This window comes from Elgaria multicarinata, chromosome 4, assembly GCF_023053635.1.
Source record: "Elgaria multicarinata webbii isolate HBS135686 ecotype San Diego chromosome 4, rElgMul1.1.pri, whole genome shotgun sequence".
NCBI classification, from domain to species: Eukaryota; Metazoa; Chordata; class Lepidosauria; order Squamata; family Anguidae; genus Elgaria; species Elgaria multicarinata.
The window spans coordinates 58,082,964-58,110,031 of NC_086174.1; the positions used below are offsets into that span (position 1 = coordinate 58,082,964).

At 42.0% G+C, this 27,068-nt stretch overlaps 1 protein-coding gene across 1 annotated transcript in view; it reads right to left on the reverse strand.

Moving 5' to 3' along the window:
• The window catches only part of MTR (5-methyltetrahydrofolate-homocysteine methyltransferase), a 69,302-nt gene that overhangs the window by 12,405 nt on the left and 29,829 nt on the right, over positions 1–27,068 (reverse strand). The window contains exons 12-25 of the mRNA XM_063124342.1: positions 26,398–26,477; positions 24,111–24,223; positions 23,043–23,183; positions 20,180–20,365; positions 19,053–19,232; positions 17,321–17,437; positions 16,564–16,704; positions 13,345–13,434; positions 10,621–10,773; positions 9,207–9,314; positions 5,180–5,280; positions 4,518–4,585; positions 3,653–3,773; positions 1,112–1,193 (exon numbers count right to left, since the gene is read on the reverse strand). Coding sequence (XP_062980412.1) covers positions 1,112–1,193; positions 3,653–3,773; positions 4,518–4,585; positions 5,180–5,280; positions 9,207–9,314; positions 10,621–10,773; positions 13,345–13,434; positions 16,564–16,704; positions 17,321–17,437; positions 19,053–19,232; positions 20,180–20,365; positions 23,043–23,183; positions 24,111–24,223; positions 26,398–26,477 — 1,681 coding nt within the window. The remainder of the gene's footprint in view (positions 1–1,111; positions 1,194–3,652; positions 3,774–4,517; positions 4,586–5,179; positions 5,281–9,206; positions 9,315–10,620; positions 10,774–13,344; positions 13,435–16,563; positions 16,705–17,320; positions 17,438–19,052; positions 19,233–20,179; positions 20,366–23,042; positions 23,184–24,110; positions 24,224–26,397; positions 26,478–27,068) is intronic.

A 27,068-nucleotide genomic window follows, 5' to 3' on the forward strand; every position in this document is an offset into this window, starting at 1 on the left:
TAAAGAGGATTAGCAGTTTGCATAGCTCAAGTGTGTCTGGGGAAACACCATTTTTTTACACATCAATGATTGAATTGTAGGAAAGCAGTTGCCCAGGCGAGTGTGGCCCCAGTAAATAAGTCTGTGGCCCCATTCAGAAGACACCTTAAACCATGGCTTTAACCATGGTGAATAAAGCAAAAAGCCTTATTCACCATGGTTAAAGCTGTGGTTTAAGGTGTCTTCTGAATGGGCCCTAACACTAACAGTCTTTTTCTTTTTCGTTCATGTACTTGTTAGGTTCACACGCTTTACGGTTCTTTATGGGTTTAACTATGGCTACCAAATGTATAGCGGTAAAGTACATTACACAATGATGGGTGAGATCAACAACAGCAACATTTTAATAATTCATGTCTAGCAGATAAAAGGTTTCACACAAAAAAGCTCAAAAGATCCACTCATTCACAATACACATTTTAATAATACAAGGTATAGCACAGGTGACCTTCAGACAGGTGACCTTCAGCCTCCTAAAATAGGTACAGCCTGGGTATGTTTTTGTATGTTTTTGTGGTTTTAAATTGTATGTTTTTGGTTTTTTAAAATTTTTGTATATTGTTTTTAAGTGTTTTTATCCTATGTAAACCGCCCAGAGAGCTTCAGCTACGGGGCGGTGTACAAATATCATCATCATCATCCAACATTGCACAACTGGACTTCTGTTTGCACTATGGACTTCTGCCATGCTCTCCTCTGCCCTGTAGCCCCCACCCCCAGACTTGGGGGGGCTTCAGGGAGAAGGGGAATCTGCTCCACTGACAGATGCATTCAGTTGTATTTCACCTTCTGTAAGAATGCTGTATTGCTAAAATTCCAGAAGCATATTAAATTTGGCCAATAACGGGAAACTGAACTGAATAAACTAACAATCGGATCCATTCAGATAAGTCCAAAGCAGGCTTCCCTAACTTGGTACCCTCTAGGTATTTTGAACTACAGTTCCCAAAATTCCTGACCATTGGCCATGCTGGCTGGGGCTGATGAGAGTTGAAGTCCAAGACATCTTGAGGGCACCAGGCTGGGGACGACTGGTATAAAGACAGGGCTAGAAATATATCCCACAACTTACAACCACCACGCTCTTTGATGCATCCAGGACATGAATGACAGGAGCACTGTAGCGTGGGGCAATTTTCACCGCTGTGTGTGTTCTGAAATGACAAAAAGGACACATAGGAAAAGAATTGTATGGAATAAATTGCCTTTACACCATGCTGCTAAGGTTCAAATAATGAAACAAATTGTATAAAGCACTCCGGCAAGTTCACTTCCCTTTTCATGGAAACTGCAGTCTATCTGCAGATCATAAAAGGGCAGAGGAGCACACTCCCACAAGATTTCCAAGGCTGCCGGTGCCCTGTGATTTTCAAGGAGCTGCAACACATCACTAATTCAGAATAGAGAGCAAGTGCGGTTACTACACGTCTGGATTTCGCAAGAGAGGTTGCCCCCAGGCCTTCCTAGCCTCCTCACTGCCTGTTTTCTCAGGCCTTCGTTCCTGCAAAGAGTATCAGAATTTGTTTTTGTTTTTTAACTAAAAATCTCTCGATCTCTTTTCGTAAGGGGAGGAGTGCCCTGCCGATGAGAGTGAGACTTGCGCTGTTGCATTTCCTCTTTGTGTGTGTGTGGCATTGATCCAACTTTAGCTGTGCCTACAGGCACTCCCAGTTCAGGTCTTGCTTAGTGGATGGAGGCTGCTAAGCCCCACCTTCCCCTACAACACATATGCTGGGACTGTGTGCGATAAGGAGTGGGAGGGAAAATGTGTGCATCACTGTTCCAGGCCATCATCGTCAGCTGCCACATTTCTCTCTTCTGACAGCATTTCCCTGCCAGAGCTTCCTTCTTTTCAGTATTGCAAATGCATTCTCTTAGGCTTGGTGTGTGTGTGATTGATATATATATATATATATATAAAAAGTCACAGCTTCATAATGCTCTTTCAGGCTTCTTTGAAGCAGTCTCTCGTTTTCTCTTCCCAGAATCCTAAGTTTTAATTGTTGTTGTTGTTGTTTTAAAAAGCATGGTTTAATTGTCATGGCTGCAGAGATAATTCTGAGTACACAATGGAAAAAACTTCCAGCACGATTTTCAGAATTAAATGATTTGCCCAACCCCGTCCTTACCAATTGCTGACTGGATTGCAGCATAACTGGAAGAAACTGTTTGGATTTTTTCTGTACAGACGTTTGTGATTCTCATTAAGCACAATTTCCCTCACTGAACAATGTCCCATATTTGTGCAATGACTACATGTCTTTTGTTCTGTCCTTCATGCTTAGGATTTACATTTACTTCGAAATACATTCAAGGGTTTACTTCTTTTCAATGGGCATTATCCCATGGGTGCAACTGCTAAAATAAATTACATTGCACTAGTGTGAACCACCGTAGTGGAACACCAATAGCATTAACTGACACGACAATTTCCCAGGGCAATCAGTGTGCCAGCTAACGCTATTGCCACTGTGGGTCGAGTAATTTGCACTAGTGCAATGTAATTTATGTTGCTTGTACCCCATTAGATACTATCTAATGTTTTCAAAAATATCTTCATTTTGCTATAGTAAATGTATACATATAAAATAAGAAAAATCCATAGTGTACACCTCATTTATATATATACACACACACACACACACACACACACACACACACACGTTGGTATAACCCTCACACAATAGGACTTCCACTTGCGTAATGGGACTTCTGTATTGTCTTCTCCCTGCTATATCCCCTAAATGTGTTTCTGGAACAGATCTGGAGGATTCGCAGAAGAGAAAGGAGGAAATCTGCTCCACCAGCAATTCTCTTCCACTGACAGAACAACACCATTGCCTATAACTCACAGGGCCTGTTCAGACAACATGCTAAACCTTGGTTAGGTCACTAACCCTTTTGCAGCAAATGGTTAGTGACTGCGTTTAAACTGTGGTTATGTAGCCACCATGGTTAGGAATGGTTTACGTTTCATGCTAAGCCATAATGTTTAGCTCAAAATGCTTACCCACTGTGGCTTAGTGTGCCATCTGAACAGGGTCACAGAGTTTCGTTTCCCATGAAACTTAGGTGTGGGTTCTGACAGAGTTATGGATTCCGTAATTTTCTGAACATGACATTAAATTCTCAGTGCCCACCCTATAGACACCTTTTAATAAGTAATTAAATAAATATGGGGATTTTAAATTCCCTCCTTGATGTGCTTTTGGAAGCAGGCAAAAACGTCTTTGTTCTGGCAGGCCTTTGGGGAATAATCTGGGCCTCCGTCTATACTAAGGACTTTTAAAGTTGTCATGCATTTTAAATGTTTAATGTTTTAATACTGTAATATAATTAATATATTTTTTACTTTTGTATATTTCTTTTGATAGGTTTGAAAATATACGTTTTAAATTTTGTAAGGCCGCCTAGAGGCCCAGTATTGGGCAAAAGGCGGTATACATATAAAATAATAATAATAATAATAATAATAATAATAATAATAATAAGTTACATTAAAAATAGTTTTTAAAAACTGGTTGTGTATCATGGATCTAAGCCTCTAGAAAACAACATATACCATATTTACATTTACTATTCTGTTGGGCATAACAAAAAGAACCTGACTTACTTGGAAGTAGTTGCTCCTCCAATCAGCAATGGAATCTTTATTTCTAACCTCTCCATTTCCTTGGCAACAAAAATCATCTCTTCCAAAGATGGAGTGATGAGACCAGAGAGACCAATGATATCTATTAAAATATAAATAGGTAAAGATATTGCCGTCCGTAAGAGTCCAGTGGGCATTTCAGACATGGGGTTGGGTGTGTGTGTGTGTTAATTTACAGGGGGAGAACCAAAACACTAATGCAGTGTGCTCATGGCCTTGATCTAAGTGTTCCTACTACAACTGCACAGCCATGGATGCCACTCTAGGCATTCTATTCACCTGTGAAATGGATGTCAGGAGGATATACAATCTCCAGGATGTCCACCTGGTGCCAAAATTGCTGTCCTTTTGGTGGAAGGCAAGGACGTTTTTATTTCCCCAGACTTTCAATTTTATTTTTTAAAAATATGCTAAAAATAATATTTTTGATTTATATCTTGTTTTTTTAAACCTCCCTGGAAACTCTGGTGAAAGGCAGCATATAAATCTTTTAAATACATACAATAAAAGGTTGGCTAAATACTGTAGGGTCCAAAATGTTTCAGAACACCTCTGCATGAAGACTAAAGAAAAAGACTCAAGAAAAAAAAGAAGGGTTAGTCTCACCCAGATCAGCCTATGATCTGTCATTCAAATTTACTGCATCCCTATTTTTCTGACAATTCCTATGGCAGTTTAGTAATTTTACATTTTTTAAAACTGCAATTTATCTGTTGAGAACTTTGCGTTTTCTGGAGATCAGTAAGAACGAGCCTTTCAACATGTGACTTCAAGATCATAATTCCAATATGTAAAAAAGAAGAATGCAGATGTAACAACCTCATACCTGCTTTGCTTTCAAGAGCTGCTCTGAGTATCTTGTCACATGGTGTCATGACTCCCAGATCAATGACTCTGGAAAACAATGGTAGTTTGTCAATCATCATGCACGAGTGCTCAATTAATCCAATTCTGCTACCTTTGTTGTTGCTATTGTGTATTATGAAAAACAATCAAGGAGCCTAAAGGGAACTGCATTTGGCTTTAAATAGCTGAGCAACCAGACTCCATATTTTCCCAGCATTCCATCGCTCCCAAACCAAATCCCTGGCCCCATACTTAGTTGTAATTGCACATGTATGTATGCATGACATGCCTCTGAACTGGATTCCATGTCCAAAGAATTCTTCCTTTTGGGGCAATGGGCTATTGGGAAATTAGGATAGTACTAGCGGCCCTCCAGATGTTGCTGGACTGCAACTCCCAGAATCCCTTACCATTGGCTATGCTTGCTAGAGCTGACAGGAGCTGCAGTTCAATAACACCTGGACAGCCAGACCTTCCCCATCATTGTACTAGGGAAATGGCTTTCCTCTGCACCCCTGCCTCTATTCCTGCCAAAGGCAAACTGTTTCAGCTGGCTTGGAAAACCAGCACCTTAGCCAAATTGTTGCAGATCCCACTGGGAGGAAATAAGTCCAAGTTGCGCAACGATCATATAAATATTACCTGAAATTATTGCAGCCCAGGACAACTCCCACAATGTTCTTGCCAATATCATGTACATCGCCTTTCACGGTAGCTAACACAATAGTGCCCTGGTAAGGGTCCTGCAAGAGGGAAACCATCTTCAGGTTTGATGGAAGATTTCACATCTGAGCAACCTACGCTGTATGAACAGTTGGCTTATTGAAACCACTATTCTTTTCAGCTGTTTAACGCACAAACAAACCTGTCTGAATCATGGAGCAGGTTTATTTCTTGTATGTGGAAATATTGCCTACTTCATTCAGCTAATCATAGGATGGAAGGTGTCCACAAGCCAAAGCACCCAGCTGGACCTAACCACCGTAGAACTCACAAAGAAATCCCAGTGAGACAGTTGCAATAACACACCATTCAACAAACCCAAATTGCAGCTGGAGAAGGACAGAGCAAGAAGAGCAAGAATGCACCAGAACCAGAGGGCAGAGAACTAGCATGATATAGTGCAGCATTCTTTAATGTGACCCCAACAAAGACATGCCAAGGTGCCCACAAGGATCTCTACTCTTTCAGCCAGCCAAGACCGAGAAAGTGAGTGCCCACTTGCTTTACTGCAGTGGGGGAGATGGAGGAAGAAGAGAAGAGTAAAAGGCAGCCCTTTGCACCTCCTGGAAAGTTCCTGGGAGTGTGATTTCATTTGTGAACAAGGCATGTGTTCCCCACGTCTTGTTTCCTTGCAAAATCAATGCTTTTTTTGCCACCACAGCAGCAATCTCAGTGGCAGCAGGGGTGGAGTGCAATTCCCAGTGGGTTCTGGGAAGGACAGTATATCCCCCTGACCCCCAGAGATGGCCCACTCCTGCTGTACAAGATTCCATGTTTTTCTGCTGATGGGTTCAACACATACATTAGTCTTTTGGGAAAGGGCAATGTTTAAGCTCTCTGCTAATTTCTTCAGGCAATGCTATCAAAGCAAGGGTCAACTACACCTGATAGTGCCGCATCCATCTGTATCTCCCCCAATCACGTAGAAACCAAGAAATTGAGAGCCGTTTTAAAAAGAAACTGAGGTCCATGAATGAGGGAAGCTGAATCTTCCCCCTTCAATCACCTAAACCCCCACTGCAGCCTCCTCGACGAGGCTCGCCTGGCGCCAACGTTATCTTTTTGGCACCAGGTCACGACTTTTCTCTTCTCTCAGGCAGTTAACAATATATGCTGAGTTGTTGTTTTTTAACTGACCCCAGGATAGTTATTTTAAATGGCTATGGTTGTTTTTATGCTTTTGATGATTTAAAATTTTTGTATATTTGTTTTTAATGTTCAGTTTTTAACTTTTGTAAACCGGCCAGAGAGCTTCGGCTATGGGGTGATATATAAATGTAATAAATAAATAAATAAATATGTTTCCATCAACATGTTGAGAGCCCAAATGGGGCGTGGGGGGGACCCCTTTTACTCTACCAATTAGTGCCTCCAGCACCCCCTACATAATGGAGGCAAAATTGGGTTTAAAAAATAATAATCTGCAAACATGATATCTCATTTGAGCTTTTAAAAAAAAAACCCTTTATATCTCATCATCATAATCTAATTCTTTTTTTAATCCTTGATGCTTGCGAAGTCTTGTGTTGAGTATAATGATTGATCTCATCTGTCTTCCTATAATACATCCGAGACAATGCCAAACGGCTGCGCTATCCAGCATCATTCTGTGTTACATTCACGAATGCCGCACAGCTTGGGCGGAAAGGCAATTTAATCAGGCTGAAACAAATACATATAAGGGGAACATCCCAGTGATAATTGTAGACTTAATTGGTAATGGAAGTCCTCAAACCAACAGGAATGAGTAGCACCAATGGAGAAAGGGGTGGGGGTGGGGACACCCGACCCAGACAGTGCTGCAACGTGGACCAGAGCACGCATTTGATTTTAATATGTCTTCTATGTAAAAACAAGAAGATTTCAAGCATCAAATGAATTGGAGCACTCTAATACTGGGAACAGAACCAAATAGCTTTCCATTTCAATCCTGGCACAAGCCTGCAGGCACAGCCATTCATTCTAAAACATAATAACCAGTGTTCTATATTTGCTGATGTTCTGGCACTATGGTTACTGCTCTGGAGGTAACTGCACTCCAGAGTGAGAGAACCCATGCCAGGAGATATGTATCTTATTTTAAGAAAGGGCAGCAGAATGTACTCACATTGTCAAGACACATATTTAGGGGCTAACTGAACCCTTCTCTTTCTCTCTCTTTCACTAATAGCAGCATCCAGCATTTCCAACAAAAGCGTTTGCAGCATATACCAAGTATTAGCAAACAACGGTGCAGGATTGGCCTAATTCCATACACATTTAAACACTTTCCCACTTTAGACAAGCACACGTACGTTTAAAAAAATATATCCCAAGCTAGTTTTAAAATGTTTTCCACAGCTTGTTCTGCATTAGCTCATTCTGGTCTCTTACCAGATGTCAAAGTGAGCATAAAATTCTCAATTTGTTCTTAAATCCAACCCAGGCTTTGCAACAATTTGAGATACAAAAACAACTGCTGTTATTTCATTTTCATGCTTGTTAGGGATGAAATATTCTGCTATATCACCGATCCTCAGGTTCTCTCCAGCCCAATGGTTCTTTCCAAGGAAGACCAACTAAAATCAGTATGTCATATGCTTCCCAAGGATGCACATATCCGTCTATAAGGGCAGGAGCCATTCTGTTCTAGAAAGCGCTCTCCACAATGCTGTCACAAACGTTGCCTGAGGATCAACCTCAAGGGAAACAAATTCTGCCAGATTAAAATAAAACAGGCAGGGCCGCAGGGATGCTGAAGGATTTCCCTTGGTCTGTCTTCAGAAGCAAACCGACCTGATTCATACCTTGCAAATCAATTCTGCACTTCTCCAAATTTTGCAATACAGCTTTTGATATCATTTTACCATAAAACGTATATCATTTTTTAAAAAACCCTGCTTATTAATGAAAAAACGGGATTGAATGTATTTATGAATTAAACTGCCATGGACTGAAAACAAGACTGATCTGTTCATCCCTACTGTGCAGAGTGTCAACTGGCTGAGCACCCGTGATATCAACAAGCACCCACCCCAGAGCCATTGTTTTCAGCTTAAAAAAAACACGTTCGTTTTTACAATCAAGCTCTATACGTATATTTAAACACTCATGAAAATACATCATGAAAACACACAGCACACAAAAGAGGCAACCATCCGAAGCATGGGGGAGAGCCAAACTTGCCAAGGATGATGCCAGTCTTTGCTATGGAGTTGTGTGTATTATTTGACCAGTTACAATGGAGGAAAGCTGGGCTTCTCCTATAGCGGCAAAAGGCTGTGCTTGCTTCTTGCTTTTAATGGATGTTTGTGCCTGCAACCCCAAGATGAATAGTAAAAGGCTGTGGAATAATCAGTAGGGTGCTCTACCCAATTAAGTATTATGTTTATGATTATGGATCCAAGTGCTGCATTACAGGCTGTTACTATTTGTCTGCCTTTATTGGCAAAATGTCAAAAGGCCAATTTTATGTGCTACGATCAGCCACTCGTTTCTGTGATGAAGAGCTCGCAAAAATGGATCTAGTGGTCCGCTCACAGACATGGCTGCAATGGCTTTGCATGAATGCTGCTCCCAGTTTGTGGAATGGCTTGCCGGGAGAGATTCGTCAACTTAACAGTCTTCCAGAATTTAAGAAAGCCATAAAGACTGATCTCTTCCGGCAGGCCTACCCAGTTGAATTTTAAGATGCCTTTCTTAATGGTGTGCTGCTTTTAATGATGCACTGGTTTTAAACGTTTGAAGTAGTTGTATGTATTTTATGGTGTTTTTATTTGTGTTGTACCTCGCCTCGATCCAGAGGGAGAGGCGGGTAACAAATGATGATGATGATGATGATGATGATGATGATGATGATGATGATGGCCTCCTAGGAAAGTCTCTTATGAAATAATCAGTGAGCTTCTAACGCAACTGTAGCCAAGATTCAGCTAAGAGACCCCAGCCTTGTGGTGTGCACACTTGCCTCCTCTTCTGTGCTACTGCACAATGCACGCATTTCCTCTCTTTCCTTCTCCATGAAGGGGATGAGATGACCCACAGCTTTCTTCATAACCCGAGCAGACTTGATCACCTGAATAGATTCAATGAAAGAACTGTGACAGCTATCAAAGTGCTTCTTGTTTAAAGGTACATTGTAAGAAAATCACCACCACCACCTCCTTCAACAAACAACAACACTGGACTATCCTTAAACTCTAAGACACGTCCGTACCATCTTCCCCATTTATTGCTAGTCCATAGAAACTCCCCCATAGAACATCAATGTGGCTTCCTGCTGCTTTGACTCACCCATTCATTCATTTCCATGGAGTCTCAATGATAACAGTGGACAGTTGGCCAAGGACTGTAGATCAGTGCTCTGATCAAGTGAATTCTTCAGGACAGCTGCCTGCCTAGGTAAGCTGAGCCAGGCAGGAGCTAACTGGGACCCACATCAGCTAAAATGGCCCTATTGTGCTGTGGTGCTCTGTACTTAAAATACTAGTGCTTTGCTCTTGTACATACAACAAGAATTAAACTAACACACAAAAGGAAGTAGGCAAACTGTGAACAGATTGCCATCAGAGTATGAATACAAAAAAGGACTAGACATATTATCACATGAAGTTGCAACTTTGCCTGCAGGCAGATACCAGTGCATTACAGGATACTACTGCTAGCCTGGAAGGAACTGTTATTCATCCTGCATAGGTGGATGAATGGCTACCTATACAGCTGAATATAAGAACGACAACAGCCATCAATAGGGTGGATGAAAATAGCATCCATTTCCATGTTTAGAATATCATTGGCTTCTCTTAACTGCTGAGGGTTGGAAGGCTCATAGCACTGCATGTGGTAGGATTCCAGATTCAATCCAGGTGATGAGAGACCTCTGCCTGTGACCACGGACAGCCAATGTCAGTCAGAGTAAGACAAAACTGGGCAAGATGGACAAACAACCGGGAATCATGCAAGACGATTACTTATATCCCATTCTAGCACCCTGAAGCATTCTGATTGTTTCTCGGGTTGAAGAGACCCTTGGCCTGGCCTGGAAGGGGTCCTTTAAGGCCCAACTGGCACAGGAGGGCAGGGGGATGGGAAAGCGCACTTTCTGGGGCCTCCAGAAAGTGAGCAATTCCCCTGGCCATGCTAATGGTGTGGGCAAGGGAACTGAGCACTTTCTGGAGGCCCCGAAAGCACACTTTGCCAGGGGCCATGAGGCTCACGCAGCCGCCCAAACACTCGACAAAGGCTCACAGGGCCACGTGAGCAAGGCTCAGCAAGCCTGTGGGGCAGACCCTGGCAGAGCTCTCCAAGCCCTACCTGGAAATGAATCTGGGACCTTCTGTTATATGATAGGCTAGTAGAACATTCTAATTTTTCTTCTTTACCTGTGGAAGAAACATCTTGCCAGCCCCAAAAAGTTCTCCAACTGATTTCATGCCATTCATCAGAGGGCCCTCAATTATATTCAGAGGTCTGGGATACATTTTTTTCTTTAATCTAGCCTCTTCTGTGTCTTCAACCACGTATTTCTCAATGCCCTGCGGTAAAACACACACCATGAATTGTAATGTGCTCGTGTATACAATAAGCATCACGTATTTATATTACGTTAACAAAAGTGGGGAGCTGCAAGACTTCATGAAGGATGGAAGGAGCAAGACAAACCAGGTGGAAGAATCTCTCATTCCTTCCCACCCCAGCAAGCTGCCTCCATCGAGATGGCTTGCACAAGGACCCAGTGGTGATTTCTGGAATTCCTCAGTTGGACTCGATCTTTACCAGCAGATGCCAGCATGAGTCACCTCCATGGAAATGTGTTACAGACATACAGTGGAAGCTGGTGGCTCTGATTTGGAATCCATTCTCAGTCAGAACCAGCCAGCACTCTAAAGGAGCTATCTGAGTTGCTGAACCCTAGGTCAGCACCTTGGATAGCAATTTTAGAGTTCTGGCTGCTTCTGACTGATACTCAGAATGGATTCAAAGCCCCATCGAAATCAGAACCACCATCCTCTACTGCAGACATAGCCAATGGCTGCTACTACTACCTTTCCCATCAGGAACTTCCTGGGGTAGCTATAGTTTTCTTGCTTAAGACAAGCAGGTTGGGAGGAAAGGAGCATGAGGACACATTTCCCTCCACCCCCTTCAGCTAAGACTGAAGGTTTTGGGTAAAGACAGGTCATGGATCAGGCAACAAGTCACCCACTCCCTAATCACAGCTTAATGTCTCACAGCTAGTAAGTGCATCTCCGTGGCTTAAGCCTGGCATTGCACAAGCTAGCTATGAGGGGGTTATATCTCAAAGCAGGCTGAGATGGTTTCTCCTAATGGTGGAGACCTTAGGGCAGAGGTGGGAAGAAAGAAGATCTCCAAATGGTTTGGACTTCAACTCTCAGGAGCCCCCACCAGCATGGCCAATGGCCAGAAATGCTGGGAATTGAACTCCTAACTATCAGAACATCTACGTTCTGTCCAGCCCTGCCCTAGAGTGCGCTCAGACCTCATTCCTTATATTATTTCCTTGGCCCTTCTCATGGACAACCTAGCTGCTATTATATGCAGATTTAGATGGCACCACATCTGAATTTTCAGCTTGCATTCTTTTTTTCTTTTTTATAAATTTTGCCAGGCTTTAGAGGGGAGGAGCAATCACATTAGCTTTTATCATACAGCCCTGATTTCATCAAAATATCTAATTAGAAGAGATTAAAATAATTCCAGGATACTCAAACATGCTAACTATATAATTATAGATAGAGCTATCCTCTTGTACCTTTTTAAAAACCCAGGGGAAAAAAGAAAACTAGTTTTTTGTTATAAGATTTATATAAAATATCTCCATCTCTTAATCACAGGGAATCACAATGCAGCTAACAAATATAAAGTCATAATAAAACCTGAAAACGTCAACAAACACAACAATCAGCAACAGAAACGAATACAACAGCAGCATCAAATCATGTTGAAATCAGCAGAGAAGGGCAACATTTTCATACACGTTTTAGAAGTTATCAAAGAGAACACCTGACAAAAGAAGAAGAAGAAGAAGAAGAAGAAGAAGAAGAAGAAGAAGAAGAAGAAGAAGAATTTATTTCTTACCCGCCTCTCCATTTTGATCGAGGCGGGGAACAACAGTAAATATTAAATACATAAAACTGAATTAAAACATTATATACATTGTTAAAACATCCTAAAAACATTCTAAAAACATCCTAAAATTCCCCTGGATAGGCCTGCCAAAAGAGATCAGTCTTTATAGCTTCTTAAATGCTAAGAGACTGTTAAGTTGAGAAGTCTCCTCCATCAGGCCAGATGGTCTCAGCCTCACTTTAACCTGCTCAACCAGTGGGGACATTTGCTGTATATGGACCTATGTTTAATATCAGCCTGTCATTTCATATGAGATATCATAATAGTTGACCTGCAGCTGATATAACCTTAAAGGGAGGAACATTGCTCAGTGGTAGAGCAGCTGCTTGGCATGCAGAACATGCCAGGTTCAATCCCCAGCTTCTCCAGGAAGGACTGGAAAAACTCCTCCCTAAAACCTTGGAGAACAATGACCTGACTCAGTATAAGGCAACGTCCTATGTTGCTATTGAAATTATCTGCAGCAGATTTCAAACCAATTAAACCACCTTGACAAGAAACCAGAATCAAGGGATTCGGAATCACTAGGCCTGCAAGGCATTGTTGTAAGTTTGTCTCAGGTGAACAGGTGTTCCACCTTTCATGACCTTTGAATTACAAGGCTGGGAGACTTGGAAAGTTGGTTGTTGTAATTTTGTGACATTGTGGAATATACATGTCAATGAAACATGGCCAATACTCAATTATCTTCCTTCTTCAAGATTATTCCTGCCAAACAAGTTTCTATCAGTGCCACCTGAACTGCCCTCCTTTTAGCATGAAGAAATTCTGAAAATTTGGACACGCAGTTCCTTGACAAGCTTCTCCTCAAGTCATTCTTTAATCAAAGAATACAGATGACTAGGGGAAAAAATCTCCTTTTTATTAGTTTTTGGTAACGGTAGGGACACGGAAGTAGGATTTGTTTAAAGAGAACAGACTTTGGCTTTGATATATATACATGCATATAAATTCACCTTGACAAGGGCATACTCCAGTCTTTCTTCTACAGAGCCATTTCTCCATTCATCGGTCTGCACCACTTTCTTTCCACCTTGAGCGTGGGTCTGGATTGAGATTAAGAGAGTTAAGAAGACAAATGAGAAATTAGATGGTTGTTTCTACAACAGACATATTTAAAGACGACAAAATAAAAATTGTATCCATTTGCCACACTGCTTCTTAGAGAAGGAGAAGATACAAGACTGAACTGACTTTTTGCTCCAACTCTCCAAAGAGTTGCAATGGGCTGAGGTTGCATGAGGTTTTCGACAGTTACTTGGCATTCCTGAGCAGTTATGGGTGTAAATGGGATCATAGGACATATTAGAGTGGTTCATTTCACCCTCTTTGCTGCTTCCTATCTATGAGGCTACTCCAACTCTTTTGCTTGAGTGTAGAACGATCCATTTATAGAATTAGAAGCTGGTCATACCATCAAAATCATGGCTAATTCTCTTCCTTCCCAGTTGCCCTGCTTACAGTATTCTTGCCAGGATCACCTTACTTTATAGTGTAAACCACGATTCTCGGTTTATAAAGGAGGCTCCCCCCACCACTGTGGTACCAAATTTGGCTGGGACACCCGGGTGGGGTGTGTGTGTCAAAATATGTCCAGAAGGTGCCTGCAGGCTGTGTCTTCTCCACCCCTGCTTTATTCAGAGGCAGCAATTCTGGGCCAACAACCAGTGAATGATGTAGCCCCACAGGTAGTGGATGATGAACATCCTTACCTGTCCCATGCCTTGACACACAGGATGTGACAATCCTCATCCCAAATTGGGAAGGGGAAAAAAAGGGGGCAGGGGAAGAGGACAAAAAACACAGGAAAAGGATCACCCTGCAAAATCAACTACCATAAGTGAAGTCATAGACAGGAGCTTATTTCCCCGGGATACTATACAGGCCAATACTATAGTCTGCATTCTGGACAAAAGAATATACACCAAATTTATTGAATGGATGTGATATCTGGAAAGAGCTCAGACCTCCAGAGGTTGCGCTCTGCTCACTTTAAACTCAGAAAAGCATTGCTGAGTGGATGTATGCTTAGCAATTGTTTGATATGTATAGTCACATATAAACAGTTGGGCTAGGAAGATGGTGCATGAATGGTGAGTGAGCTATATATTCTTTTGCACACAAATGTTCTGCGCCAGAGGCAGCAACTGCATTATGATGCCGATCAGCATCTACTGATATCAATATATCATGAAGACAAAGACAGTTTTATCTGTTCTCCAGCCACATTTGTAACACATGTAGAAGCTTTTGTACAAGGCTTCTGGTCACTTTGCACGAAAACGTTAAAGGTCTGCTCCCAGGAGGTCATTGTTTCTAAAAGAGGTGAGGCATCAACCTATAAAAGCTCCATCAACAGAAATGTAAACGCTGAAAGGGTTGAAGCTTTAGATTTTTATTTCTGGGAACTTAATTTAAATTTATCCCTGGCCGGCCTAGCAGCAATTCATTTTCCGAATCTAACAAATTAATTTGGCTTTGGTACAGTTCTTGTTGGGCACAGAGTATGTCATGTCATGTAATGGATTGCTAATGAATCTAAAACTTTTACTGAACCAGAACTTTTCATCCGCTTAAGAGAGCAAGCCCATCCTCTTTTCCTGTGTTTTGGAAAGGAATTCAAGGGGCTTTACCCCCAACACTTACAAGATTGGAAGTAAAAGATCCCTAAACCGTATCTGAACATCATCCCTTTTTCTTGTACCGTATTTCTTCGATTCTAAGATGCACTCCCCTCCCCATATAAACATCTCTAAAAACAGGGTGCGTCTTACAATCGATGGCGTCTTAGAATCGAAGAAATACGGTAGTTTTTTAAGCACAAGGAGATTTTTTACTCAGGGTAATATTCCGTCGTATCACCCCTTCCTCACCCACTTTCTGAAGTGGCATTGTTGCGGGAGGGCTGCACCACAGGATTCTTCTGAACACGTACCTTGGCTCTGAGTACCACCACACCTATTCGGGGAACAAAGTGTGCAGGGGGCCAGGGGCATGTGCACTGCCCCCACTCCCAACATCCCTACAAGTACCTCCCCCTCCAATCTGGGCCTTAGTGCATTCAGCATAAAGTCTGAAAAGAGAATTCAAGCACATTCAGCAGAATGCGTTACAAGCCTCTCCATGACTAGGAACCCTGATAATGCAGCGCTCCTGGTCCCAGAAAGACCTCATAGTGCATTAACCTGAAGGCTTCCCTTCACGCTGAATGTGTAGTAGTCTGGAGTGGAAAGTCCAGCAGATATGGGGACACTGGGGCCAGGGTTGTATGTGTACCCCTGGAATAATGGAGGCTGGTATCTCTGATGTCGTGGGGCAGTGTACCAGCTCTGGATTTCAGTCAGAACTCTAATGAAGATATCCAAGGTACTAAATCCTATCACCAAAATAATTTCAGCACCTTGGTAGCTCTATTATTATTATTATCATCATCATCATCATCATTTATATACAGCCCCATAACCGAAGCTCTCAGGGCGGTTTACAAAGATTAAAAAGATTAGATTAAAAAGACTGAACAATAAAAATCAATATACAAAAATTAAAACAAAAGCATAAAAACAGCTAACATTTAAAACGATTTTTAAACACTTCAGAGTTCTGACTGAAAACCATGACAATGGAGACAGCCTCCTGTGCCCTGAAACCATACATAATTTGCTCTTTTATTCATTCAGGTTCATTGCCTTGAATGAGGCTATTGAATATGTCTGTTCTACAAAGAAATAGCATATATACACTTCCATATCAATAGCCAACAGTATGCTCCAGTAAAGTAACAGAACAAATTATACTGGTGTTAACAGACACACGCTGAAATTTATTACTATGATTTTTAATCTATATATTTATAGTAGTGCTCATATTTTGCTCTTCCTTTGGGAAGCTCAGAGAAACTTCCACAGGGCTGCTGGGCTAAATTTCCACTGGGCCCAGGCCATGTCCTGCTTACCTTTGACAATATAGGAGCATCATGTGCCCTCAGAATCTATTCTCCCCCCTGCTCCCCGCAGTGTGACTTGGTAAGTGAACTTTACACATCTACACAGACAAATTACACCCCTCGGCAAGGAAGACAAATTCATACAGCAATTCTGTACTCTCCCCAAGCACCGATGTTTTGTAGGTTAAAAACACACATCTTAAAGAGAACGTAGGAAAACTGGAAAAATTACCTGAGCGTAACGCAAAAGCTTCTCAGTCGCATCTGGATCTTTATTCCAGATCAAATCTTCACACAGCTGCAAAAGTTCCTTATGGATATCATCATATACTGGCAAATTCCCTGCATTTACGATCCCCATGTCCATTCCATGCTGAAAATGCAGGAAGGAAAAAAAGATAATGCTACAGTATGGTTCAGTTCAGACAATACGTTTCTCTACAGTGGTTTTAGAACTCCACAGTGGAGTTTTTACACCACCGTTGAGAAACGTGTAGTCTGGACTCCACCACACAGTGAAGGTTTTTTTTTGGGAAAACGCTCCATGCAGATTATTAACCCTGTGCAGAGGAGAGTTCCTGCACAACCATTGTGTTGTGTGGAGCGCTCCGTGGAGTTTTCTGTTGTGTTGAGTGGACTTTTCCCACTGGCTACAGAGTTCTCTGGCAAGAGTGGCAAAAGGAGCGCGTGCCGCTCTAGGAGAGCCGCTGGGATTATTTTTTTGCAGCAATGACTGATGGGATACCATTAGGACGACTGGGGGAGGAAAGAGGGTGTTGGAACTGTCAATCAAACGTTGTGTTGCCTTTTACTCAACTCCACAGTAGCCCACAGTCACACACCGGTGGAGTTAGGACATGTCATGTGGTAAGTAACCCCTAAAAACTCAATCGTTGAGTGGAGTTCTCCCAGTGCGTAGAGAAAAGTGTTGTCTGAACTGAGCCTATGTCCCTTCTGATCAGAAGTCATTTTGTCAAATTGCTTATTACCTTAATTGCATGGTAAAGGAAAACTCCATGCATTGCTTCTCGAATAGCCTCCATTCCCCGGAAGGAAAAAGACAGATTGGAAAGGCCTCCACTTATTTTGGCTCCAGGCAGAGTTTCCTAACAACAATATCAGTATTGTTACAATACTTAACAAGTATCAGCAAGCTCATGAAACTTCATAAAATCCGTTTTCCTATCAGAGGCCTAAATTCACCAGTGAATTTAGGAATTACACCTTCAAAGTCCAAGAACCACATCATATAGTGTTGGCAGAGTCTGGACACCAGAGAAAGAACGGGGGAAAGTGACACAAACAGCTACCGTAGTTTGGTTATTGACAGAGAAATGAAATATGTTGGGGCAAATAGAAGAGAAGTTCTTAGAACAGGCAACATTTGTCTCAAAACTTGGTTTATCCCTAAGACTGGTTGACTTGCACTTTTTCTTATATGTAAAAAAAAAAAAAAATCACCAGGTGTTAGATTTTCTAACTTAATGGTTTTGTAGTATTTTCTCTCCCTCATAATGTCTGAAAATTATTCTAAATTAGAGCTGGTCAGTGTACAGATTAGATAGATTGCACAATTTATCTTCTTAGATATCCTTAATTGCTGCATTTGCTTAAACGATGAAGTTTCAACCTGAATTTACATCATCACATTAGTACCAGAGGCACCTAAATGACTATGAGACTGAACAGCCCAGCAGAAAGAAGGCTAGAATTGGACACTGGAGAACTAGTTCGCGTCCCATCCCAAGGCTGCTTCAAACATTACAAAATTCCTATAAGGAAGATCAATTCACTGGTTGTAACATGTAAATGTTAACACATGATCATACACAAATGTAGGTCATTGCATGTGCGTATGCTGAGAAGGTGGGATTGACTATAGCAGGCATAGGCACCCTTGTGCTTTCCAGATGTTTTGGACTATCAACAGCCATGATACCCAACCGTTGGTCATAAGTTCAAGCTTATGAGAGTTGCAGCACAAAAGATCTGAAGGGTACCAGATTGCCCACTCCTGAACTACAGCTTCTCATGACATGCACACAGAGGTATTTCCATGCATGCAGACCCATCAGGCATTACAATCTCAATCAAGGCAATAAGTTAATTCATTTCAGCACATAGGTGCCTTGGAGAAGTCATATTCCCTTGTCCTCTCATAATACTGACCTACCTTACAGGGGTGGTATGTGAATAAATGAAATAAAGAAATTCCTTACCCTCACTTTTACCCTCTTCAGCTTTAGGAAGAGGCTGAGGTATATATCCAACTTACAAAGATACAAATAGATAATGACAGTATTTTTGCCTTGTGCTTATATATATTGTGATACCCAACCCCCCCCCACGCAATCACACAAAGTAGGTAGAATCTAAAGTACTGTGTTTATAGAACAAATATAGAATACAATGACAATCATAGCACATGGTAATTAAATGAGGCAGCTTTCACATGGCTTGTCAAAGGCCTTTTGGCAAAACTATCAACATTGTGTGAATATTGCCCCATTTAATTACTATAAATATATTTGCAATACAGTTAATGGTCTGGGTTATTTTTAAACTACTATATAATTTATAAAATATTTGCTACTGCAAGCAATGCTGAAATCTAGTATGGTGCAGAGCGCTGAACAATACCATTTAGGCCTTCTATCCTCTCTTCAATACTATGAACAAAAGAACCCAAATCCCATGCCCTAGAAAACTCCCCAGACTCACTTTTATGGTTTTGGTTGCATCAATAAAGTTAATTGCATACACATTATGTTCCTCCATTCCAGTACCTATGGTCAGAATGTTGGGATCAAAAATGATATCATTGGGATTAAAGCCCACTTTGTCCACCAGGAGGTGGTAGGCTCTGTGGCAGATGGAGATTTTTTCTGCTGATGTTGTGGCCTGAAAAACAAAACGGGAGTGGGAAAGAAAAATAGCTTTAGGGAAGAGGAGACTTTCATTGTGCCATTGCCCTATCTCACTCACAGAATTTTACAGAGGGAGGGGGAGGCTGTGTGAGAAGCACTCCTACTTGTAACTTTCCGCCTTTTCCACTTCGTTTCTTACCACAGAAAATCAGTTAAGGAGAATGGTATAGTGGTTAGAGTGTTGGACTGGGATTCAGGAGATACGGGTTCTAGGCCTCGCTCATGGGGTGACCTTGGGGCAGTCACTGACTCTCAGGCTAACCTACTTCACAGGGTTGTTGTGAGGATAAAATGGAGAGGAGGAGGAGGACCATGTAAGCCACCTTGGGTTCCTTGAAAGAGGAAGAAAGGCGGGCTCTACTACTACTATTACTACTACTAATATTCTGTTAGTCACATCAGTCACCAGCATCACATCAAGTAACTATACAGAAAACCTTCAGAAACTGGGCCTACCAAAATACATCCCCAGCAATGTCCAGAAATCAGTCATACTTAAAACATGCTCAGTTGTCAGGAAATTACTAAATCAGTAAAAGACAGCATGACCTGGCAAAGCCCATCATATCCGTCTAGAAAAACTGCCAAGAGCAAGAAAAGAGACCATGACAACAACAACAACAACAACAACAACAATAATAATATAGTAATAAAAATAACTGAGGGTGGGATAATGTTAATATATCCCTCTATAACTGCCCTAACTCAGGTGCTCTTGCCCTGCTCTGCTTTGGTTCCTCCTCTGCTCAGTTTACCACTCTAGATTCAGGCCAATTTGTTATATGACCTTCCTGGAAAGCCAATCTCTGGTCAGCCTATGCGGCAGGGTCTTGCTATTTACTGTTTTACTCTGTACAGCACCATGTACATTGATGGTGCTATATAAATAAATAAGAAGAAGAAGAAGAAAGCGGTACTGACCTGACCCACTTCATCAAAGGCCATAACTACCACAGCTGCTCCGTATCTCCTTATTACTTTAGCTTTTGCTAGGAAGTCATCTTCGCCTTCCTTCAGACTGATGCTGTTCACTATGCATTTGCCTTGGCAACACTTCAGCCCGGCCTCGATCACTGAGAAATTTGAAGAATCAATACAGAGTGGCACCTGATACCAGGGGAGGGGGGAAAAAACAAGCAGTTCGTGTGAAGAACACTTCCTCCACAGTTAGTGCTTCAAATTTTATTATATATATATGGCACCAAATGAAACATAAACAGAAGGATGTGACAACAATGTTATCATCTTCTAAGCTACTGGAGGAGAGAAAGCAGGATAGCTATACATAAAAAAAAATGTTCACATGCTTGGTTTAAAATGACAGACAAAGAATTTGCAGCAAATACATGCAGTTCAGATTATACTCATAAGCTGCAGTTCACATATGTAGTTGCTAAAGATGAAAGCATGTCATTAATACAGACATGAAAGTAAGCAATTTAGACAGGGATAGCTTGTCTTATTATACCAATGAACACCTGACAAGTGTATTCTCAGCACACGTTTGGGTCTGGAGCTGGCAACTCAAAGCACCAAACAAGATAATCATGACTGAAATATTTAGGAGGCTGAGCACATCTGATTGAGCTTCTCCTGAAACTGCATTTCCAAAAGCAGCAGTCGGACACCCTCTATTGTGCCTGGATACAACTTCAGCTGAGAGTCCCCCTACTAGCTGCCATTGCTGAGGTCACCGGGGTGTGTGGGGAAGGAAGCAGCAGCCCCTCCATTGTGCTTAGATATCCAACTCTTTGACCTGCCAAACTTTGTAACTAATCTAGTGCCCAAGTTTGCTTTTTTCCTCTTCCCTCCCAATCTTGTTTCCTTTTGTGTCACGACTTTTAGATTGTAAACCTGCAGGGAGGCAGTCGCATTTCTGGTCTTTGTGAACCACGTGGGGAGCCTTTTTGGCTGAAGAGTGGTAGTACAAAATGCTTCATTAATTATATAAAAATAATTATAACCCTCCCTGGTAAGAGGGAGAAGTAATACAGTGTTGCAGAGTCCTGAATTAGAGGATTCATGGAAAGGCTCTGCAGTTTTCCTTAATACAGAACTCAAGTGAAATGAGAAGCTCCATGGTCTATTGAACCAGAGGCAGGAACTCTAGAAAAGACAGCTAGAAAAGTGAATAGTTCAGTCAAAAGTATGTCCTGCATCTGAGACAGAGAGAGGGTGAAGCACATAGCCCTGCAAATTTAAAGGAACCGGACACCCTCGAGTTAAATGTATACATGGATCACATACACACAGTGGTAAAGATTAACTTCTCTCTCAAGAGCTTATTTAGGAATGCACTTTGCAGTCTATGACATCATCAGGAAAAGATTTCTTATCCCTAACAACAATATTTGCCTGACACAGAAACTGGATTTACGAAGGACACAGAAAAGGTAGAGCAGTTTCCTGCCAAGCTCCAAAGGGCATCAGCTGGACGGGAAAATGGGAAATACATTTCAGATTGTGTGTAATAAAAAATTACCCTCTTTTCTCCCTTGATGACAATTTCCCTACTTGCTTCTCCTCATATCCAGCATGCCGCTGCCAGAGGTGACAGCGAGGACACTACAGCAAAAGGGTGACTGAAAAACACCCACGCACCAGCTCTACTTCAGTCACAGAAGATACAAATGTTTTCCCTCCGGATTGTTGCACTAGACTGTTTACCCACAAGTCAAACAGTGACTTGGGGTTCCTGGTTAAATGTTGTGATCTGCCCAGAGAGCTTTGGCTATTGGGTGGCACAGATATGTTATTTATGAATGAATGAATGGAGATTCCTCCTCTAGGTAGAAACATCAAAAACTGCCTTCTATCAGGCCAGACAATTTGCCCAGCTAGCCCAGTGAAGTCTACTCCGACTGCCACTGGCTCTCCAGGGTCTTAGACAGAAATCCCTCATGACACTTGCTTGAACCAGAGATGTTGGGGATTGAAACTGGGATCTTCTGTAAGCAAAGCACGTGCTTGACCCACGTGTCCATTATAGTCCCTCCACTATGTAGCAAGTCCATCGATTTAAAACTGTGGCACTTAAGGTGATTGCAGGACTGGGCCTCATCAGAAGTACTATCCAAGGCCTGCGACAGCCACATCAAAATATGTATCACAACAGTGGCCAATGCTCAATTATGGTTTAGCTTTACTTGAATAAACCTCAGACTCACACAGTGCCCCCCTCCACCCTCTCCTTTTCCTCTGCAGTAGCCATGAGGAGGAGTTCGCAAATGTTCACTTCAATTTTAAAGGAACTGTTACTTATTGTTATGTCTTCACCCAGACAGACTGTGGTTATCCTTAACTACTTTAAACCCTAAATCCCACTTCAAACCATGGTTTACAATCCTGGCTTGTTTCCCCTAAACCACTGTGGTTTCAGGCACAAAGATAAACCGTGGTTAACTGAAAACATTTTAGCAGCAACATGGAAGCTGTTTTCCTGTGCCTTTATCCCATAGCACTATTATTTAAAAACTCATCACCACATGAGCTGGGCCAATGGCACAGGCCTTTACCATGCCACATTCACCTGGCTAGGATCAAGGACAATAACTGGGTGGTAAAAAAAAATAATGACTGGCCCCATACAATTTGGCAGGCCTTTCGATGTTACAGCAATGCTGTTGGCTTAACACACTGAAAAGCAGCAAGTCAACAGAAATATGTCTGAATAACATGTGAAGCTTAAAGATTCTTCTTAATACTATGTGCCATTTTTCTAAATGTTCAAATCCTATTGCAAGAACATCCATTTAAATGAGACATCAGAAGCTGTGCATATAACCTTGGCAATGTCTGGTTCTGAAGCAATGAAGTTGCAAAATCTCGCCATAGCACGTGGCCCATCTAGCATTCCATCATCCATATTGATATCCAAAATTTGAGCTCCCATCTCCACTTGGGCCTTGGCTACAGTCAACGCTTCCTAAAAGGAATAACAAAAACGTTTAAAAATTTTTAAAAAGTTAGCTCTAGCCAAAACTTATGTATTCCTGTTTGATGTAATTCATGGAATTGGAGATTCTTACTAACAAACAACTCATACATCTTTTCTTAAAATGGAGCTCCAAGATGTATTAATGTATCAAGCATCCATCTTCTTTGGTGGGCTTAAGGGTGATTCCTCCTCTTTTCTATCATTAAAAGCTTATTTCACGAAATATATATCTATCTATTTTTCTACCCAATGTGCTAGACTGAAACAGCCTTCCTTTGTTCCCTATGAGGCCAAATTTGCACATTACCACAACAGGGTGTGAGCAGTTTCTCTGTCTTCCTCCCACACTACCCAATAGTGTATAGATGCAGAAACCATACGGTGCAGGGGCAATGGTGTAGACCCTTTCCCCATCCTCCCTGTGGGCTGGACAGAATGTCCATAGGGAAGAGCTACATTATTGGCCTCTGCCCACATGGTTCCTCCATCCCTGAGTTATGTGAGCCATGCCACTTCTTCCCTATGTGCGCACACACATTCTTCTCTTCATTTGAAGTCCCAGGTAGCTGGACCCAACTCCTCAGGAATCATGACTCCATTCCCCTCTTCCAGCAATCCAAACTCAGCTGAAGCCCACACTCTGGGAAACTCTTTGCCGAGTACTTTTAGACCTGTTACCCATAAGACATGCAAAATTGCTTGCACACCAGACCTCTCCCTTTTGCAAGAGAAAAACATCAACATTGTGTCTGCACCAAAAGGCAGTTCCTTCAAATTTCAGGAAATAAGGTCGTACCTGCATTTAACTTATCAGCTAGAAACAGTACGTGAAAATTCTTAAATGGTAGGATTATGCAACGTAAACCATGGTAAATTAAAGCCAACCTAGAAACTTAAAGGAAGGTGAAGGCTTACTTCGTATTTGTCTGCCATGATGAGTTTGGCAAACTTCCTTGATCCTGCAACATTGCAGCGTTCACCAATGTTAACAAAGTTGGTGTACTGCCCAATCCTGAAGGGTTCCAGACCTTGAAAGAAAGTTTTATAAGCATCATATATAGGGGGAAATAGTTAACACTGGTTTTAAAAAAAAACAGAAAGAAAAAAAGAACACACATCTTACCCCAATCCACATGGCACCAGATAACAGGATACATTAGACTTAAATACCCTTATTGAAATTTATGTGACGAATAGAATGATCCTCCTCTCCAATAAAGCCACTGATTCTCCTTGCAACAGTAGAATGTGGTGTTACAAAATGTAGTGTACCAGAAGTTACTTTGCAAATGAACAGCAACTGTGCAGTGATGTACCCTGTAGTGCTAGGATATTATTGGAACAGTTCACATCTATGGCAGTGCAAGGACAAAAAAATAGATGAAGAGGTAGGGAAAGGGAGGCCCATAGAGCTGGGATCCTATCCACTGCTGGGAGCAATACTTGACCCAGTGTACACCAGTAGGCAATAAACATATCTATTATGATTAGGATAATGACAGCCTTGGCATCAATCCTTTTTCCCTTCCAATCAGGCCCATTGAAGGAGAAGATCCCAATTAGCCTAGCAGCCAATTGTGGGTCAGGAACAGAAGCATATAAGTCACAGTGACAGAATACAGCCAACACATGGCAAGCTATGTGGCTTGGCGCAACGCCACTCTGCCGCTAAACCTACAGATCTGGGAGAAAGTAAATGCACAAGGGGGATCCAACCTCCCTGCATTGAGCAGGGGGTTGGACTCGATGGCCTTATAGGCCCCTTCCAACTCAATGATTCTATGGAATTAGTGAAAGGGTGCCCTGTGCTTTCACAGACATCCTGTCTCCAAAGACAAGAGAGTCTGTACAGAAAAGGAAGAGGCATCCTTGTAGAAAACCTCAGGATTCTGCAGCAAAATACTCAACTGCAGCAAGGAATGCAAGGAAAAAAGTACCCATACGGATCAGTTCCAGCATACCACAGAAGGGAGAGAGAAGGGGAAAGGAGGCCCAAACACTGATCTTTCCTCCCTGCTCCATCAAGCGCTCTCAATAAAAGGGGTGTGTGCATGTGACACATGGGAAACAATGACCAACACAGTTATTATGAGATTGGCATCCCACCTTTCCTCCAAGGAGCTCAGTTGTGCATGGGGTGATACTATCTTGTTGCCCTAATAACCTCAGGTTCACCCAGTGCATGAAAAAACAGTGCTCTATTCATTACACTGACATATACTTCTCCCCCGCCCCTTTCCCCAACATTGTTATCTTTTCGACGCCAGGTCAAGACTTTTCTCTTCTCCCAGGCATTTAGCAATGTGTAATTAGCCTGGGTTTGTTTTTGTATGTTTTTGTGCTTTTAAATTGTATGTTTTTGTGATTTTAAATTTTTGTATATTGTTTTTAACTGTTTTTATCCTATGTAAACCGCCCAGAGAGCCTTGGCTATGGGGCAAGAACTGGGAGCTGTTTCAAAACTTAAAAGCACTAAGAATGAGTGGGATGTAAGCATAAGTAGAATTCCACATAGGCACAGCAAACTCCCAACCCCGTGTACTGAGGAAGGAACCCCAGGAGAACATCACGTGAGCACCCAGTCCCTCGGCGTACATGTGGAATATTGGGTCACTCTGCAACTGGTGAAATGAGGATCCAGACATCCAGTCTGTGGTAGAGCACGTGCTTTGCATGCAGAAGGTGCCAGGTTCAGCCCGTTATCTCCAAAGGATCTCAGGTCCAGAGCTGGGAAGACTAGGCGGTCCTGGGTCGACGTTATCAATGATCTGACTCAGCAGAAACAGCTTCATATGGCCAGTGGAGAAGCTCATGTGCTGACTCACTCCTCAGAAGCAGCTCTCAGGTATGAGTACTATCCCTACCAGCCGCAAAACACCGGGCAAGATCTTTAGCATGGAGTTCGCTACCATAAGATGTGGTGACGGCCACCAATTTGGATGGCTTTAAAAGGGGGTTAGACAAATTCCTGGAGGAGAAGGCTATCAATGGCTACTAGTCTTGAGGGCTATATGTTCAGGAAGCAAAATTAAAGATTTTGTAACCCCTCCTCATTTCATGGGCAGGCTATAAGTACAGTGTATGTGTGTGTGTGTTTCCAATTGCTTATGTCTTGAGACCGAGAACAGCAGCTGAAAAGAGGAACTCTAAAATATATTTAAAGGAACGCAGATTAGGAAGTTTAGAGGCATCAGTCTCTCACCTGACAGCAACATGTTGCCATCCGAAACAGAGGAGGCGGGGAGGCGGGGCTTGCATGCCTTTACGGCGTCAGCTATCGCCCTGCATGGCAAAACAGCAGCACACAAAGTAGAAGCAGAAAGCTTTACATGAAGGAATTCAGCTCAACTGGAACATGTTAAGAGACCCGCACACATTGGCTCCTGTATTACACTCTTCTGCTGCTCCTCTTCCAATCAACTCACAGAGGTGTTCCAGCCATATGCGTAACCCCAACCCTTAGTGAAAACTGTAGCTAACATACTAACCTTTGAATATTACCCAATTAATGCATAAAAGTGAAGGAAAAAATAATTTATTTTAATCAACTTTGCATTCAAGAAAGCATAATACCTTCACATAAGGAAGCTTATGAATGCTGATATAATGAACTGGATTTGTTCTATCTAAAATGGTTGTATATGAAAACAAGTTATGAAGAATACAACACGATGTGCCCTATTCCAAATATTTATTCTCTTCAGCCACTTTTCTGCCTTTCTCTAATTTTATGGGCTTGGATCTCAAGATAAATTAACTTATAAGTTAACACGGGTTTCCTGGCCCTCCTTCTCCAAGCAGTACCTCTTCCACCCCATACTGGGGGGGGGGGGGGTGTCCAGAGAGACTTGGGGGGGGGAGTGCAGCTTGCTG